The 17,816-nt window shown below is 37.7% G+C and overlaps 1 protein-coding gene across 1 annotated transcript; it reads right to left on the minus strand.

The window, feature by feature from the left end:
• Positions 1 to 15,529: 15,529 nt before the first annotated feature.
• On the minus strand, positions 15,530 to 16,537 carry LOC149213739 (uncharacterized). The gene has a single exon (XM_089389133.1). The coding sequence runs from the start codon at positions 16,535 to 16,537 to the stop codon at positions 15,530 to 15,532; it is 1,008 nt and encodes a 335-aa protein (XP_089245259.1).
• Positions 16,538 to 17,816: the final 1,279 nt, after the last annotated feature.

Consider the following 17,816-nt stretch of genomic DNA (forward strand, 5'->3'; position numbering starts at 1 on the left):
GAGGGCACGATGATGCTCACTGTTGGAAGCTACATCCTAAAGTAAGGCCTAAAAGGTTTGGAAGAAAAGGAGAGAAAAATACTATTGCCATAATGCAATAAAATTTGGGATCCAATTCAAGGGATGAAGCTTAGATCACAATTGTAGGAGTGTAAGGTAAAAACATCTTTGCATGCTAGTTCTAGTAGTTCTACTCCATCTCCTAGTCCTGAAAGTAGAAGAAGTGATATTTTTCACATAAGGGTGATAATTAAGCATATGAAAGTTGATAATATTTTTTATATTGGTTCCCAAGTAAATGTAATATTTGATACAATTTTCAAGAAACTGGTATTAGAAACATTACCTCACAAGAAATCTTAACCTCTCTGTTGAGTATGTGATGATGCAAAGCTACAAGTAACCAAACAATGTAAACTTAAATTTTCTGTCACTTCAAAATTTGTTGATGGGTTTCAATTAGATGTGGTTCCTCTTGATATTTGTGGAATTGTATTGGGAAGCCATTACTTGAACGAAAGGAAATCCATATTCTTCAGGGAGGAGAACAAATATCACCTCACCAAAGATGGGGTTGAGTTTATTGTAAGAGGACATAGGATTAAGACTACATTATAACTTGTTAGTGCAAGGAAAATAAAGAGGGTCATAAATGCTAGAAATAAATTTGTACTTATAGTTAGGAAAGAAAAATATTTTGAGCAATTTGATGCTCTTAAGGGTTGTGATCTTTCTCATAAGGATGAATTAATTAATCTAATTTCTAACTATGATGAAATATTACAGGAACCTAAAGGATTTCCTCCCAAGAGGGAGATTCGGCATGAGATTCAGCTACAAGAAAGTGCCCCTCTTCCTAATGTTGGTAAGTACATGATTTACATAATTGAGAATGTAGAGATAAAAGATAAGCTCAATACTTTATTGAAAAGGGAGTCATCATGACTAGTTCCTCTTCATGTGGATATCCTATTGTGATAGTACCAAATGTTGATTTTTAGGTTATCCTCTAAATTAAAAATTAATTATGATTTTAGTTAGGTTATTCACTTACCATCATAAAGAAATTACACAGAGGAGCTCAACATTAAAATAATATGCTAGAAGGATCATAAAGAGACAACTGCACACGAACACAAACATTTATCCTTAGAAAACCCAAATGGGGGAAAAACCCAACAACCTTTTCCTTAGAGAAATTCTTCTTTATAACAAGAGATACATCTAGACATCCTATTCATTTACAAGGCCAAACTGATCATCAAATAAACTTGGTCAAATATAGTCCAACTCCATCCTAGTCAATTCATTTTTCCACAAAATTTGGTATGATTATGTTTGCTTAGAATTATTCCTTCCACCTTCCTCAGAATCCAATCCTTCCTTAGAATTTTGGTCTAGTACATATATTCGTCTAGCACATAGGGCTACCACAGAGATTCGGTCTCATACAATAGACATTCATCTAGCATAGAGGGCTACCACAAAGATTCAGTCCTATACAACAAAAAGAGAAATTCATCCTTCATCTTCATCCTTCTTTCTTGTCTCATTTACATGGTTCAAGAGAATATATTATGTATTTTGTGATCAAATCCGAATCAATGCTTGAGAAGAGGTTGAATATCTCTTATATATAGAGATTCAATAGGCCGAACATGTTCCTTCCTTGATAAAGATGACTTGAACACTTTAAGGGGCCAACTTGACTAGGAGGAGGTCGACATGGCTTCTTTAGGAGCCAAAAATTATATTTTTAAAAATTCATTTTTCTTCTTTTGAAAAGAGCATGAAGAACATGCTTTACAGTTTTTTTTGTTACAAATACATCATGGACCAAAAACAATAATTATAAAGACCGACCATAGTTAAAAAATTCAAAACCAAAGAAGGATGGTACATGGATAATGTGTATTGACTTTCGTGTAGTAAAAAAATTATCATTAAAGAATCGATACCATATTCCTTGTATCAATGATTTGTTAGGTTAGTTAAAATATGGAAATTATTTTACTAAGTTAGATTGTGAAGTGGTTATCATTAGATTTAGATTGCAGAAAGTGATGTTTGGAAAACCACTTTCAAAACAAATAAGGGTCTGTTTGAATGGTTAGTGATTCCTTTTGGGCTTTATAATGCCACAACAACTTTTATGCATGTGATGAATGATGTTTTTAGACCATTCATTGATGACTTTGTAATTATCTACTTAGATGATATTCTTTTATTTAGCAGAACTTGGGATAAACATGTCAAGCATGTTAGACAAGTATTATATACTTTAAAGGACAAGTTGTATGTGAAAATGTGAAAGTAGGAATTTTGCAAAATATCATTAATGTACTTGGGTTACATAGTAGGTGGTGGTGAATTGAAAATAGCTCCCTATAAAGTTGAAGTGATTGTAAATTGCCCAATCCCACATCATCAATAGAAGTTAGGATCTTCTTAAGAGTAATCTAGTATTGGAGAAAATTTATTTCTAACTTCTCATTTATTGCATCTCCTTTACATGCTTTGACTAGCGTGATAACTCTTTCAATTGGGAGGCAAGAAACAAAAGACGTTTGATACACTGAAAGAAAATATTAGCACAACACTAGTGTTAGCATTTCTAGACTTCCAACAACCGTTTGAGATAGAGATCGATGCAAGTGGATATTCCATGGGAGTAGTTTTGATGCATCAGTGTAAGTAAATTTGTTATCACTCCGAGACCTTTTTTAAAGTTGTTTTTAATTATCTTACATATGATAAAGAGTTGTATGCATTGGTACAAAGTGTTAAAAAGTGGAAGAATTACTTAATGGGAAAAAAAAACAATAATACACAAGGATCATCAACCATTATAGTACTTGCAACCACTAACAAAGCTACAACAATAAATACATTTTAGGTCGATAGGTTTTCTACAACAATTTCATTTGGTCATGAAATATAAGAAGGGTGTAAATAACAAAATGGTTGACATGTTATCTAGACCTCCTATCAATGCATCTATCATCTTATACACTAATTCATTAACAATTGATAGTTATGTTGAGCAGTATGGTAGGGATGTTGAATTCAAATATGTATATGAGAGGTTAACTCATGGTTCACAAGTGGAGAATTATCATTTTCAAGGCAATTTACTCCATCATGTTAACAAACTATGTGTTCCAGAAGATGAAAGAATTCATGTAATCAAAGAATCTCATCTCTTATTTCAACGCATTTTGGGGTAGGAAAAAATGTAGCTCATTTACAAATATTTTTTATTGGTCTTCAATGGGGGAAATTGTATTCAAATATGTAAAAGGGTATGTATTTTGTGTCACTATTAAACCCACTAAGATAAAATCGGGTATGTATACAACTCTTATAACTCCTTCTCATCCATGGGACAACATCTCTATGGATTTTCTAAGGGGTTTTCCTATAGCTAAAAGAGGTCATGATTACTTGTATGTAATTGTGGATATGTTTAGAAAAATGTGTACTTCTATGCCTTGTAAGAAGCAAGCGACAACTAAATAGACCACACACTTATTCTTTCCACATGTTTGGGTTCACTTTGGATTTCCCACTTCCATTATTTTAGATCAATATTCCCACATTTTGGGAGAATTTTGGTCGAGTATGTGGAGATTGATGGACACCAAGTTGAAGAGAAGTATTGTTTTTCATCCACAGATTGAAATACAAAAAAGGTATTCAAGAGGACCATTGGAAAATTTCTCCAAGGATATTGTAGTAAACATCCTAAGATTTGGGATGAAAAACCACACTATGTGCAACATGCCTACAACTGAACCTTTCATTCTTCTACACAGAGCTCTCCATTTGAAACTTGTTTTAGGTACCTTCCACAGTCTGCATTGAATTTTATTTTTGGGAAAGATATTGGTTATGATGAGCATAGAGACGAAGACAAAACCAAAATGGTGCATCAGAGAGTACAAGAATAGTTGGAGAAGAGACAAGCCCAATACAAGATGCATAAGAGAGTACAAGAATAGTTGGAGAAGAGACAAGCCCAACACAAGGCTAGGCATAATAAACATAAGATGGAACATCACTTCTAATTTGGTAATCTAGTTTGGTTGCATATTAGCAAACACAAGTTAAAAGGGGAAGGTAAAAAGATCAAACCAATTTGATATGACCCATTTACTATTTTAGATATGATTAAGGCTAATGATTTTTGCTTAGATATACCACCTTACATGTAGATGTATTTAATTGTAAACGGGGAGAAATTGAAACTATATGAGCCTAAAATGGATAAATATCAAGATGTGCATATTCAAGTTCCCTCCATCAATGATTTTTATCTTGAGTATCTGAACCAGTTGTAAGAAGATGCCATTCTAGACATGAAAATGAGGGCTTCATGATGAGGAAATATGGAGTATCTTTGAGTGGGCCTTAATGGAATGCATCCAAGCAAAGAACAATGGATTGAGATAGTGAAAGTGAGGGATTAATACTCTCACCTATTTGTTGAGTAATTCAACTTTTGGTGGTCCAAAAGCTTCCTAATGGGGAAAATTGATCTGGGAGGATCTGAGGGGACTTGAAATTCAATAGTTCCAAATAAATATGAAAGCTCACCATGATGAGATCTCGACGAGATCTTCCTAATGCAATTTGAACAATATCAAATGAACTTTGTATGATAAATTGATCACATTTTGAAGTTTTGCAAAAATGGTCAAAAGGAAGGAAAAAGGTGACACGTGGAAGTCATAGAGGGTGACATGTGGCAGGTTGTATGTAGGACAGTTGGGAGACTTAGAAGAAGACACATAACAAGAGGCTAACATGGCATGGTCGCATGGCAATAGTGGGAGAGGGCATGTGGCAGAGGCAATGACGTGGCATTTATGTGGAAACTAACTTAACAGGTGACTGTGCAGCTAACTAAGACTTGGACTTTAATTATGTGACATCTCGAACAAACAACTCGTGCCACATGGCAACCCAAGTTAGAAAAAAATGCTCCTACCATCTGCGGAAGAGTCAAGTGAGTGGTTTTAACTTGCGACCTCTTCGGTAACAACCTAAAAACTCATCGTTGCACCAACCATTGATTCTTACTATGTATAAGTAGAAACTTCTATTTGAAATTATTGTAGTCTGCAATGATTTTAAAATAGTTTCAGCGGGCTTTGAACCCATGATCTCCGATGGAAAATAAAAGTATTAACCTATTGTAGCTACTACAACCACCCTCCAAAAATTTTCCCATGCTTTGATTTTGGAGCTTCCCTTCCGCCCATAGGAGCTTATCATTTAATCTCATCAAGTATTCATGCCATGTTCAGTACTTACGTTTTCATGGTTGTACTTGTGATTCCTTGTTTTGATCTTGATCTGAACTTTTTCAATCACAAGCAAGTCTTTGCCTTGATTTTGCAGCTTTGCTGGGCTTCCCTCCAAAAAATATGCAAGCTTGGAAGGCAGGCCAGCCCTGATGATCTGAATTGCATAATCCAAATAGGCAGACCAGCCTTGCGCTCAGAAACAGCTCAATTTTGGGAGATAGCTTGGCCTTGAGCTCAAAAATTATGCAAAGCCTCCCTTGCTCTTAGAAACTGTGCAATGCACTGAGTCAAGAAGTTGTCCAGTCCCTTGTGGTTGGGAATCACGCAATACTTATTGGAAGTGTGAATGGTTAGTTTCCCAAAAAATAAAAAAGCAATCCCTAGAAAATAAGGAGTCATCATTAGTTTCCCGAAGAGTGGCACAATTTATATTTTTGTACTTTTTGCCACTTTTCCCTTGATTTTAGGCACGCACGTCATAAACCCTAACCAACCTCAATCTATATAATAGATGCCCCTAGAGCTCATTTTCACCTTCTATATTGGATCTCTAGCCTTCCCAAGGAGATCAAGGATCCTTTAGTGGAGTTTACAACGCTTTTCTGGGTGAGTTTTTCTTTTGTCATCTTTTGTCATTTTGTCTATCGCTTTTGGAGTTTACAAAGCCTACATGCTCTCATTGTAGAAAGCAAGGGTACAATGATGCTCATTTTTGGAAGATACATCCTAAACTAAGGCCTAAAAGGTTTAGAGGCAAAGGAGAGAAAAATACTATTGCCACAACGCAACAAAATTTGGGATCTGATTCAAGAGATGAAGCTTAGATCACAACTGTAGGAGTGCAAGGTAAAATATCTCCTCATGACAGTTCTAGTTCTTCTAATCCATCTCCTAGTCCTAAAAGTAGAAGAAGTGAGTTTTTTCACATAAGGGTGATAATTAAACATATGAAAGTTGATAATATTTTTTTATATTGGTTCCCAAGTAAATGTAATATCTGATGCAATTTTCAAGAAACTGGAATTAGAAACAACACCTCAAAATAAACCTTATCCTCTCTACTATGTATGTGATGATGCAAAGCTTATTCTTCAGGGAGGAGAACAAATATCACCTCACTAAAGACGAGGTTGAGTATATTGTAAGGGAACATAGCATGAATACTAAATTATCACTTGTTAGTGCAAGGAAAATGAAGAGGCTCATAAATGCTAGAAAGAAATTTGTACTTATAGTTCTGAAAGCAAAAGATGTTGAACAATGTAGTGATTTTAAGGGTTGTTATCCTTCTCATAAGAATGAATTAGTTAATCTCATTTCTAACTATGATGAAATATTCCAGGAACCTGAAGGATTGCCTCCCAAGGGGGAGATTCAACATGAGATTCAATTGCAAGAAAGTTCCCTTCTTCCTAATGTTGGTATGTATAAGATGTCCATAATTGAGAATCATGCCTAGTTCCTCTCCATGTGGATCTCCTAATGTGATAGTACCAAATGTTGATTTTTAGGGTATCCTCTAAACTGATAATTACTTCTGATGATTTTAGTTAGGTTAATATTTTTTTGTATTCATTTATCATCATAAAGCAATTACACAGAGGAGCTCAATAATAAAAAAATATGCCAAAAGGATAATAAAGAGACAATTACACATGAACACAAGCATTTACCCTAGGAAAACCCACATGGGGGAAAAGCCAAACAACCTTTTCCTTAGAGAAATTCTTGTTTTAAAAAAAGAGATACATCTAAAAATCCTATTCATTTACAAGGTCAAATTGACCATCAAATAAACTTGGTTGAACATAATCCAACTCCATCCCAGTCAAGCCATATTCCCAAAAAAATTGGTATGATTATGTCTGCTTAGAATTAGGCCTTCCTCCTTCCTCAAATCCAATCCTTCCTTAGAAATTTGGTCCAGTACAAAGATTTGTCTAACATAGAGGACTACCATAAAGATTCAGTCTTGTGCAACAAAGATTCATCTAGCACAAAGGGCTACCACAAGTATTCGGTCACATACATCGTATTTATGTCATGCACAAAGGGCTAGCACAAAGATTCGGTTATGTACAACAAAGGGATAAATTCATCCTTCATCTTCATCCTTCTTTCTTCTCTCCTTCACATGGATTAACATAAGATATTATGTCTTTTATGATGAAATCTGAATTGCGGCTTGAGAAGAGGTCGAATATCTCCTATATATAGATACATTAGGCCGAATGGGTTACTTTCTTAACAAAGTTGGCTTGAACACTTGAAGGGGCCAACGTGACTAGGAGGAGACTGGCATGGTTTCTTTTGGAGACAAAAATTATATTTTTAAAAGTTCAAATTTTCTTCTTTTGAAAAGAGCATGAGGAACACGCTTTACAAAATTTTTCTTTGCAAATACATCATGGACCAAAAAAAATAATTATGAAGACCAACCACAGTTATAAAATTCAAAACCAAAGAAGGATGGTACATGGAGAATGTGTGTTGACTTTCGTGCAGTAAAAAAAAATCTCGGTAAAGAATCGATACCCTATTCCTTGTATCAATGATTTGTTAGGTTATTTAAAAGATGCAAATTATCTTACTAAGTCAGATTATGAAGTGGTTATCATCAGATTTAGATTGCAGAAGGTGTTGTTTTGAAAACCACTTACGAAGAAGTGTTTGTTTGAATGGTTAGTGATTCCTTTTGGGCTTTACAATGCCCCAACAACTTTTATGCATTTGATGAATGATGTTTAACAAAGTTATCGATCAAACGAGAACTATTACCAGAACACGAGAACTCTATCCAAAAGACCCTAAAAAACATGAAAAAAATAGCTCGAAAGTGAAAAGTGTTGATTTTGCATCACCACTCTTTTTTTTAATATATTTATTTCAAAGTAAATTTTCAATATTTTTTTAAAATAATAGTGCCCTAGGGATTTTTGAGGGTGTTGAAGCCATATATACAATAAAAAAAACTAGTTTAAACTAACACAAATAAAGATTTCACCTCAAATTTTTCCAACAGATTCCAGCACTGGAAAGTCCAAAAAGTTGCATTAAAGACAACTACTATATAAAGATTAATGAGTCAAGATCCTATAACAAAAATAACTAGCCTAGATCCATCTTAACTCCGGATCTATCAAGCGTCGAGAGGGATCAAATCTCTTGAGGTGCAAACCTCTTTTTTGAGTGTAAAACTTGAGGAAAGGTTTTCACCTCGAGAGATTTGATCCCTCTTGGCGCTTGATAGATCCAGAGTTAAGATGGATCTAGGCTAGTTTCAGTGGTGTGCAGCCAAAGAAAATCTAACTAACAAATGATTGATTTTATCAATAATATGTAAAATCATCTAATATTAAATATAATCATTTTAAATATGCTAAATATGTCCCAGATTAATCTGATCATTTTAATTTTAAATTTTCTTAGTTAGCTCGGTTTGTTGAGATGACAAATATTGTGAATAACTTTAATGATGAAAAAAATTTGAATGTAAAGTGACAATGTAATAGTGTTGAATGATAGAAAATGTGAATAATAAGAATATAGTAAATTCCAAATAGTATTTCATTGTGATTAATCTCAAATTATTTTCTTCTACTATTCTTATTGTCACCCTTGTTACTTTTGTCATCTTTTCATATCAATTATATGAAAAGGACACGTGAAATCGTAAACCATTTAAATATTTAGCTCAATATATTGTAGTAAACATCATACCTTGTCTCTCTTACTCTCCAATATTAATAGGTTGAATTCCTATAAAACAAAAATCAATGTACCTTGTTAATAATTTTTTATACTTACAGTGAAATCAATGCACAATATTGATACATTCACTTTAAATTAATGTACCATCATACATCCAATTACATCAAATCAGAAATCGACTTCTGCACTGAAATCAATGTATCTAATGCAAGAAACCAAATAAGATTAGAAAACAACATTTACACTGAAATCAGTGCATCTAATGCAAACAATCAAATACAATTCAAAATCAACATTTACACTCAAATAAATGGATCTAGTGAAAGTAAGAAAATAGGTTTATAAACCAACATCTACATTGAAATCAATGCATCTAGTGCAATAAATATTCTCCCCTCTCCCCCCTCCATATATATATATATATATATATCTATGTCCCTTCATATCTTCATATTTGTCTCTCTATCTCAACCCCTTAAACATACATGCTCTCTCACTCCATATCTATCCATCTCTTTTTCCCTCCTTCTCTCTCTCCATCTATCTCTTCTTCCCTCTCTTCACTTTCCATCTACATCTCTATCTCCCTTTGTCTCTCTATATCACCCCCAAAACATACACTCTCTTTCTCCACTCTATCTATCTATCCCTCCCTCCTCCTCTCCCCCTCTCTCTCTTCCCCTTCTCTCCCTCTCCCCCGCTTCTATCTCTCTTCCCTCTTGTTATCCTCTCTCCCTCTCTCTCCCTCTCTCTCCCTTTCTCTCCTACCTGCCTCTCTCTTCCCCCATCACTCTCTCTCTCTCTTTTCCCTCGAATGCTCTCTCTTCCCCCATCACTCTCCTCCTCCCTCTCTCTCTCTCTCTCTCTCCAACTATGTTACTATATCCCTCCCCCTCTCCTTCTCCCCATTTCTCTCTATCTCTCTTTATTTGTCTCTTTATCTCACCCCTAAACATACTCTCTCTCTCTCTCTCTCTCTCTCTCCATCTCTCCCTTGTCACTCCCTCTCTCTCCACTTCTCACTCTCTATGTATTTCTTCTTCCCTCCCTCTCTCCTCCTCTCTCTCCCTTTCTCTCCTACCTTCCTCTCTCTTCCCCCATCTCTCTCTCTCTCTCTCCGCTCTCTAATCCTCTCACTATCTCCCTCCCTCTCTCCTTCTCTCTCTCCCCCTCCATCTTTGTGTCTCCCTGTCCCTCTCTTACCCTTCTCTACATCTCTCACTCATTTCCCTCTCTCTTTCTTCATTCCTCTTCTCCCCTATCCTTAAATTTATCTCCATCTCTCCCTTGTCACTCCCCCTATTTCTCTACCTCTACTACTCTATGTATTTGTTCTTCCCTCCCATATATATCCAGAGTTAATATATATCATGATATATTAATATATATTATATTATAACAAATTTAATATTCTATTAATCCAAAGTTTTTAAATTTAATAATATTAATATTAGGGTTAATAATGTTTTTTTGTATGGTATTAATAATAATTGGACTCATGGTTTTTGGCCCATAGGCTTCACCTAAAATAAGCCTATTTTTTGAGTGTCAGTAAGTATAAAGAGATTTATGGAGTAAATATAAAAATATGTTTTATTTATTTACTATATCTCTCGTTTATTTATATTTTTATTTATTTATCATATCTCTTTTATTTACCATGGCATTTGGCCTATAGGCTTGGTATATAATTAGATGTTGATTTCTAACCCTATTTGATATATTTTTATTTATTTATCATACCTCTTTTATATTTATTTATTTACATACCTCTTTTATAAATATGGTATTTGGCCTATGGTATTAATAGGCTTCACCTATATAAAACATATTTTTTGAGTTTTCCTAAATATAAAGAGGTTTATGGAATAAATATAAGAGGTTTTATTTATCTATTATACCTCTAGTTTATTTATATTTTTATTTATTTACCATACCTCTAGTTTATTTATATTTTTAAGTTAGAGAAAGATTTCGGCGAAAATCACATGGAATGTCATTTGTCGACGCGTTTCGAACCAACCAGTGTGGTTCATCGTCAGGACAAGTTGAAGAAACAGATCTAGCTTAGCATGTTATATAGACCGAGCAGAGCCTCCAACGGCTAGTTTGACCAACCGCTAATATTGACCAAAGGACCAGGATCAAAATAATAGTTTATCAGTAAATAATCAAAAATTAAAGGTCAATTATTATTAAAAGAAAATTAGTTGCAACGGACCGCTTCTAAGAATAAATTAAGTGAGAATGAAATAACTAACTGAATAAAAATAATAAAAATAACAAATTAAATAAATAAATAAATAGATATAAAAACCCCGAAATAAAAATAAGAAAAATAAAATAAATACACAAACAAATAAAATAAAAATGAAATCAGATAATAATAATTAAAATAATAAAAATAAAAATAAAAATAAATAAATAAAATAAAAAGAATAACAATAGTAAAAATAAAATAAAAATAATAAGCATAAAAATAAATAAAAATAATTTATTATTATTAGTTTTTTTTTTTTTTTTTTTTGACGATAACGGTTATGTTTTTTATTTATGGAGGCAAACTGGCTGCCCCAGGCTCTTACAGTGCAGCTCTGACAGAGAAAGGAATTTCAATGTTGGCTACTTTGGCATGCTTTCAGCAAGGACAGATGACATAGCACCGTGCAGGAACGTTACAATAAAGGATAATAAGCTCAGTTCATTACAATTTAAGAAAAAACCGGGTTTTGATCAGTTCAGGGTCTGATATTTGTTCATTCGCCTGGCAAAATGACCCGCAGATGGTATACCGCAGAGAAGAGTGTCGGGCAGTCGAGACCAGTGATCCTTGGTCATTCCCTGGGAAAGCAAACAATACGGTCCGTTGTTGATGATGAATCCACAAATACTTTGGAGGGAATGCTTGTGGGTTGAAGAACTGGCGCCCAAAATGGCAGCCCTCAGAAATACAATTTGGATTGCCGCCTTTCGTAGGTGAGACCTTTGAGACAGGTAAGAACGAAGATCTGATGTGAGAACAGAGCATATTCTTATCTGGGTCTGATGGACATCTTGAGGATCGTTTGTAGACACTTTGAGCCGGAGGCTCGAACAGAAGACAGAGTTCATTGACGGAGGACTGATTGAATGTGATAAAGGCCAGAAGTCAAAGATTAATCAAATAATAATACCCTGAGGAGAGGTCCCGGAGATCAGAGGAGAGAGGATAAGAGGATTAACCCTTGGCTCAGCTAGGAACAGATATCCGATCAACAGAAACATTAGGGAATGAAACAGGAGGATTCCGCTGAGTTGACCACCAGAGATCTTCGATTACAGAGGGAGCCGAGATTGGCTTCCATGTCGGCTTGAGAGTTGAGCTTTCGTAATATGTGATAGAACGAAATTTTCCTGAACTTAGGCAATAAGAGCTGGATTTTTTTGATAACAGTGGCTAAGTGAACCTGGTGGGGAGTCTTATGAGAGATCATTGCTTGGATTATGATTCTAGAGTCTCCAAATACACAGAGAGAAAGGATATTTCGCTTGATCACCAGATTCAGCCCCTGCCAAAGAGCGAGAGCCTCCGCTCTGTTGTTGGTTTCTATGCCCATACCCCAGTGGAATCGTATTTCCGATGAACCTCCAGGACTCAGAAGAACCCCACCACTGCCAGCAAGCCCAGGGTTTCCTTTAGAAGCCCCATCGAAGAATAAACAGTGATCGTTTAGGACTGATCTCCACTTGATGAATTCCAGTTCCTCCAGCCTAATCTCCCAGTTGGCATGGGCAAGAGCAGGAGGAATGGACCTTTCCTTCAGATTCGGGACCAGGTCTTGAATCCATTGCTCCTCTTCAGTGACCAATCTCATTTCATTTCTTGAAGTAGTATTGGCTTCCAAAGCCTCGCCTAGTAGAGCTTTGATTTTGGAAATAACCCTTGCAGAATTGCAGCTTTCTCCTCTGAAAATTCTATTATTTCTCTCTAACCACAGCTTCCAGCAGATAAACTTATGAATCCACATCCAACTTGTCTTGAGAAGGTGTTTTTTTTTCAGGCAAAAGGGAGATAGGCTGGCCCAGTTTCGGAGGAGAGAAGAAATGCTGTTTGGGAAATCAAAATTTGCTGGTAACCTCAGGACTCCCCTCCAGACTACCTGTGCAAAAGGACAAAGCAACAACAGATGATTGACATTTTCTTCAGCAGACAAGCAAAGGGGGCATGTGGAAGGCCCTTCCATCCCTCTTCTTCTCAAATTATCTCTGGTGAGGATGTTATTGTGCGCAATAGTCCAATAGAAAAAGTCAATTTTGGGGAGAGAGGGGAAATCCCATATAAACTTCCATTGAGTTGGGTCAGGAGGAGCATAAGGGACAGCCATCATTCTTTTATAACCTTCAGCAACAGTGTAAGAACCTGAACGGGAGCCCCAGCCTCTTTTGTCTTTAGAGGTGGCCTTTGAAGGAGATTTGCCTTGGAGCAGATCTAGCAGTAGTGAAGCTTCCCCCTGCAACATAAGGGGAACCTCCCCCAGATTCCAACAGTCCCAAAGTCTGTCTGGATCATTCTTCCAAATAGAGATATCCCACAAGGTATGCAAATTCGAGGACTGCAGCCAAGCTTTGATATTATCTAGACCGTCCACTTGATTCAAAGGTTGATCACCGAGGATCGAATCTTCCCAAATTTTGATCTTTCTCCCATTCCCAGGGATCCAGTAAAGATGATGACTGAAATGCTCCCTAGCAGAGTTGCAAAGGTTGAAGATCGGGGAACCTTTTAAGGATCTTGGAGGCTTGTCCAGGCATCTCAAACGTTGCCCTTGGAATGATTTCTTCCAAATGACTCTTTTGCTCCAACTGGAGTTCCCGGAGACTAAATTCCACAAGATTTTGGATCCCAAAGCAAGATTTTGAACAGCCAAGTTCCGAAGATGGAGGCCACCTTCCAGAAGAGGTTTCTTAAGAGTCTCCCAGTTCACTAAATGGAGCCTTCTATCATTGTTGTTTCCACCTTCCCACAGGAATCTTCTCAACAGACTGTCCATTTTGTTGAGAAAGGTTTTAGGGGCCAGGAGAACAGAGTATTGATATAGAGGCATACTTATAAGAACCGACTTCATAAGAATGACTTTCCCTGCATTATTCAGCCAAGAGGCACCCCAAGATTGGATTCTGTTCTTTATCTTATCTAGCATCGACATCCAGTGAGCAACTTTAGGCTTGGATTTGAAGATTGGGATCCCGAGATATTTAAAAGACTCCCAGCTTAGAATTCCATCCATTTCTAATAGCCTTGCAATATCAGACAGCTCCTTGTTCAAGCAGTTCCAGCCATAGATTGAGCATTTCCTGTAGTTGATTTTGCTGCCTGAGAGTACCTTGTAAATGTCCAGCTCCTTCTTGAAGGATCTGGCAGAGATTATGCTGGCGCCTCCAAGCAACAAAGTGTCGTCGGCGAACTGTGCATGGTTAATGTCCTTCACCTTGTGAGTCGTTCTGAGGCCAGGCAGGATTTGAATCTTCTGATTATGATCAAGCTGGAAACTGAGGACCGAGGCCTGAATAGCATAAAGGAGTGGGGACAAGGGACATCCTTGTCTAAGGCCCCTGGAGGCTTGGAAAAAGTCAATTGAGCGGCCATTGACCAATGGCGCAATCCATGGCGAGGCAATACAGGCGTTCACCCAGTTTATGAAGGTTGATGAAAAGCCGAGATTCTTCATCACATTGAACAAAAAATCATGTCTCACCCTATCGAATGCGTTAGCCAGATCGAGCTTAATAACCATACCTTTCTCATTTCTTTGGCAGCTGGAGTGGACCGCTTCTTGCACCAGCACAATGTTGTCCAAAATCTTTCTTCCTTTTATGAATCCGCCTTGATTTTCAGGGATGATGGCTGGTAAAATATTCTTTAGTCTGTTGGCGATTATTTTGGAGACCAGCTTGTAGCTTGAATTGCACAAGGATATGGGCCTAAATCTGCTGAAGTCGGAAGCGCCTTTCACTTTGGGGATCAAGGATAAAAAGGCTGAATTGATGCCACCACCCAGCTTAGCGCAATTTTGGGACTTTCTGACCATTCTCAATAAGTCTTTTTTGATTGTCGACCAGCAAGTCAAAAGAAACCTGACAGTGAACCCATCAGGACCTGGGGCTTTATTAGGCTCCATTAAATTCAGAACGTCCTTGATCTCATCCAAGCTGATCGGGGCAGTCAACATAGCATTGTCCGATTCCTTAACGCTCTTGGGAATTAAATCCATTGGGTAGGCCTGAGGATCAATAGGGGTTTCTTCAGGAGCCGAATAAAGATCTTTGAAGTAGGAATAAGCGGCTTTCTTAATGCCATCGAAGTCCTTAATCACCATGTTTTGATAATGAATCTCAGAAACTGATTTGAAATGCTTTCTAGCTTCGGCTTGTTTGTGAAAGAATCCAGTGTTTTTGTCTCCGGCCTTTAACCATAAATTCCTAGACTTCTGTCTCCAGAATTCTTCCTCCTCCCTGCTAGATCTGTGTACCTATTTTTGCAGCTCGACTTCTTTTTGGAGATGATTTTGTGTGACAGGGCTCTGCTCCATAGCTATTTGATGAGCAGCAAGATTGTTGAGAGAATCTTTTTTTTTTGCTGTAGGAGTTTCCAACCGTTTTGCCCATTCCTTGAGACTTCTTTTTAATCCCCTGTTTTTCTCTTCCCATACAAAGAATGGAGAACCATGGACGGGCCTATTCCAGGCTTCAGAAACCACCTCTTGAAATCCATCTTGCTGAATCCACAAAGGACTGAATCGAAAAGGGATGGGGCCGAGATTACCATCCAAAGAGAGCTCGAGGAGAATGGGCTTATGGTTAGAAGTGAGATTTGGAAGGATTTTAGAAGAGGCCATAAGACCGCATGTCAGGAAAGAAGAGTGGACTAGGAATCTATCCAGACAGGCAGCAATATGGTTGGGTCCTAATCTTTTGTTGGACCAGGTGAATTTGCCTGAAGAAGGCTTAATATCCTCCAGGTCCCAACCCAACATAATATCTTCAACCCATTCTCTGGCGGGATCCCGGACAATGGAGCCGCCCTTTTTCTCATCAAGTGCAAGGGTGACATTCAGATCCCCTGCAATGATAATATTTCCTGGATTTTGCTCTGAAAGAAAGGATTGTAGTGAGTTCCAACAAATTTTTTTCTCGCCTAGCAAAACAGGAGCATAGAGATTAAACATACTTACTTGTTGACCAGAATCTTTTTGAAGAAGCTGCGTATACAGCCAGTGGGGGCTGCTTCTTTCTTGAATAAGATCATAAATGGCGCTGTTCCAAAAGGTGGCTATTCCCCCAGAAGCGCCTCTTGCACTAACCGCTCGACCTTGACCTTTTTGCCAAAAAACTTTGCTCGATTGGAGGAGAAGAAGTTCCTCCAGCTTCGTCTCCTGGATGAGGTGGATTTCAGGTGAATATGTTCTCACTATGTCTTTTAAGGCTTCCTCTTTCAACCTGCTGCCTAATCCTCTACAATTCCAGGAGACGTATTTCATTATTTACTGCCTTGAGGGATTGAGGCTCCTGTTGGAGCCCTGTTGCTCTTGCGACCAGATCTGGTATTCATCATTCCTTTGAGGGTTTTTTGAGAGCCTTGGAGGACATCTAGATAGGTTTTTTCCTCTCTCTGCTTCTTCTTGGATTTCCGACCCCTATTCATTTTGATAGGAGTGACCTGCGAGTTATCAGATTCGGAATCTCTCTCTTCAGAATCTTCCTCTGATTCGGAGGCGAGACTGATGTGCTCTTCGTTGCCTTCTTTACCCCTATGACCATCATCAACTGGTGGAACCGATGATTCGGCTTCAGTTTCTTTCCCTTGCTTCAACTTATTTCCAGGTTCCTCTTGTGTCTCTATGACATCCACCTTTTCTCCTGAGGGGGATCCATCTTTGGAAGCAGCATTGGCCTTTGGATTAGGTTGTGGCTTCCCCTGCGTTGCTGAAGTATTCTGCCCTGGGGCCTTTGGAACAGCCTTTCCCTTTTTAATTTCTTTCCATCCTTCTTCTTCAACCGTGATCCCTGTTGCTGCTTTTGGGCAATTTCGCTGAAAGTGTCCATGCTCGTGACATGTTCGGCATTTAAAAGGCAGCTGCTCGTAATCCAGCTTCTGGTAATGCTGCCATTCTCCAACTTTGAGTTTGACCGCTTCTGGTAGGCCGGCTTCCAGGTCGACTTCCACGCAAATTCTGGTGCAGGTATATTGGCCCTTGTGATCGGCTTTGTCAATGAAACGACCCAATCCATTTCCAATCTTCTGCAGGGATTGATAGCTCCAGCAATGTATCGGGAGATTAGGAAGACGGGCCCAGACCGGCGCTTCCTTAGGGACATCAACAGAAGGGTCGAAATCAGGGCTCCATTTATTAAGATACAGTCCTTGGTTTCCCATAAAATACGGCCCATTTCGGAACACCAGATCCCGATCTTCTTTGGTTGTAAATTCAAAGATGAAGTAGCCTCGTCCCACAGCGTAGCAGATCATGTTATTTTTTAGCTGAGGTCTCCAGTTTCGCTGAATCCATTCATCCGTATTTTTTGTGGATGGCCATCGACCCATAAACTGCCCTACCAGGCCTCTGTCAGCCAGAGCAAGAGCAATTTTGATTGATTGTTCCTCTGGGAGTGCAATCTCATGTATTTCTTCCAGTTTTTTTATGAACTTCGGCACTTCTGAAAACTGCCGTTTCTTCCCTTGCTGCTTTAAAAGATTACGGAAAGCTTCATCAGAAGTTAATGGCGGGGTGGGAGCGGCCTCCCCACCCCCAGGCCCGC

Source organism: Pinus tabuliformis, chromosome 1_1 (assembly GCF_031772625.1).
Source record: "Pinus tabuliformis cultivar Carrire ecotype Pingquan chromosome 1_1, CPIR1, whole genome shotgun sequence".
Lineage (NCBI taxonomy): Eukaryota > Viridiplantae > Streptophyta > Pinopsida > Pinales > Pinaceae > Pinus > Pinus tabuliformis.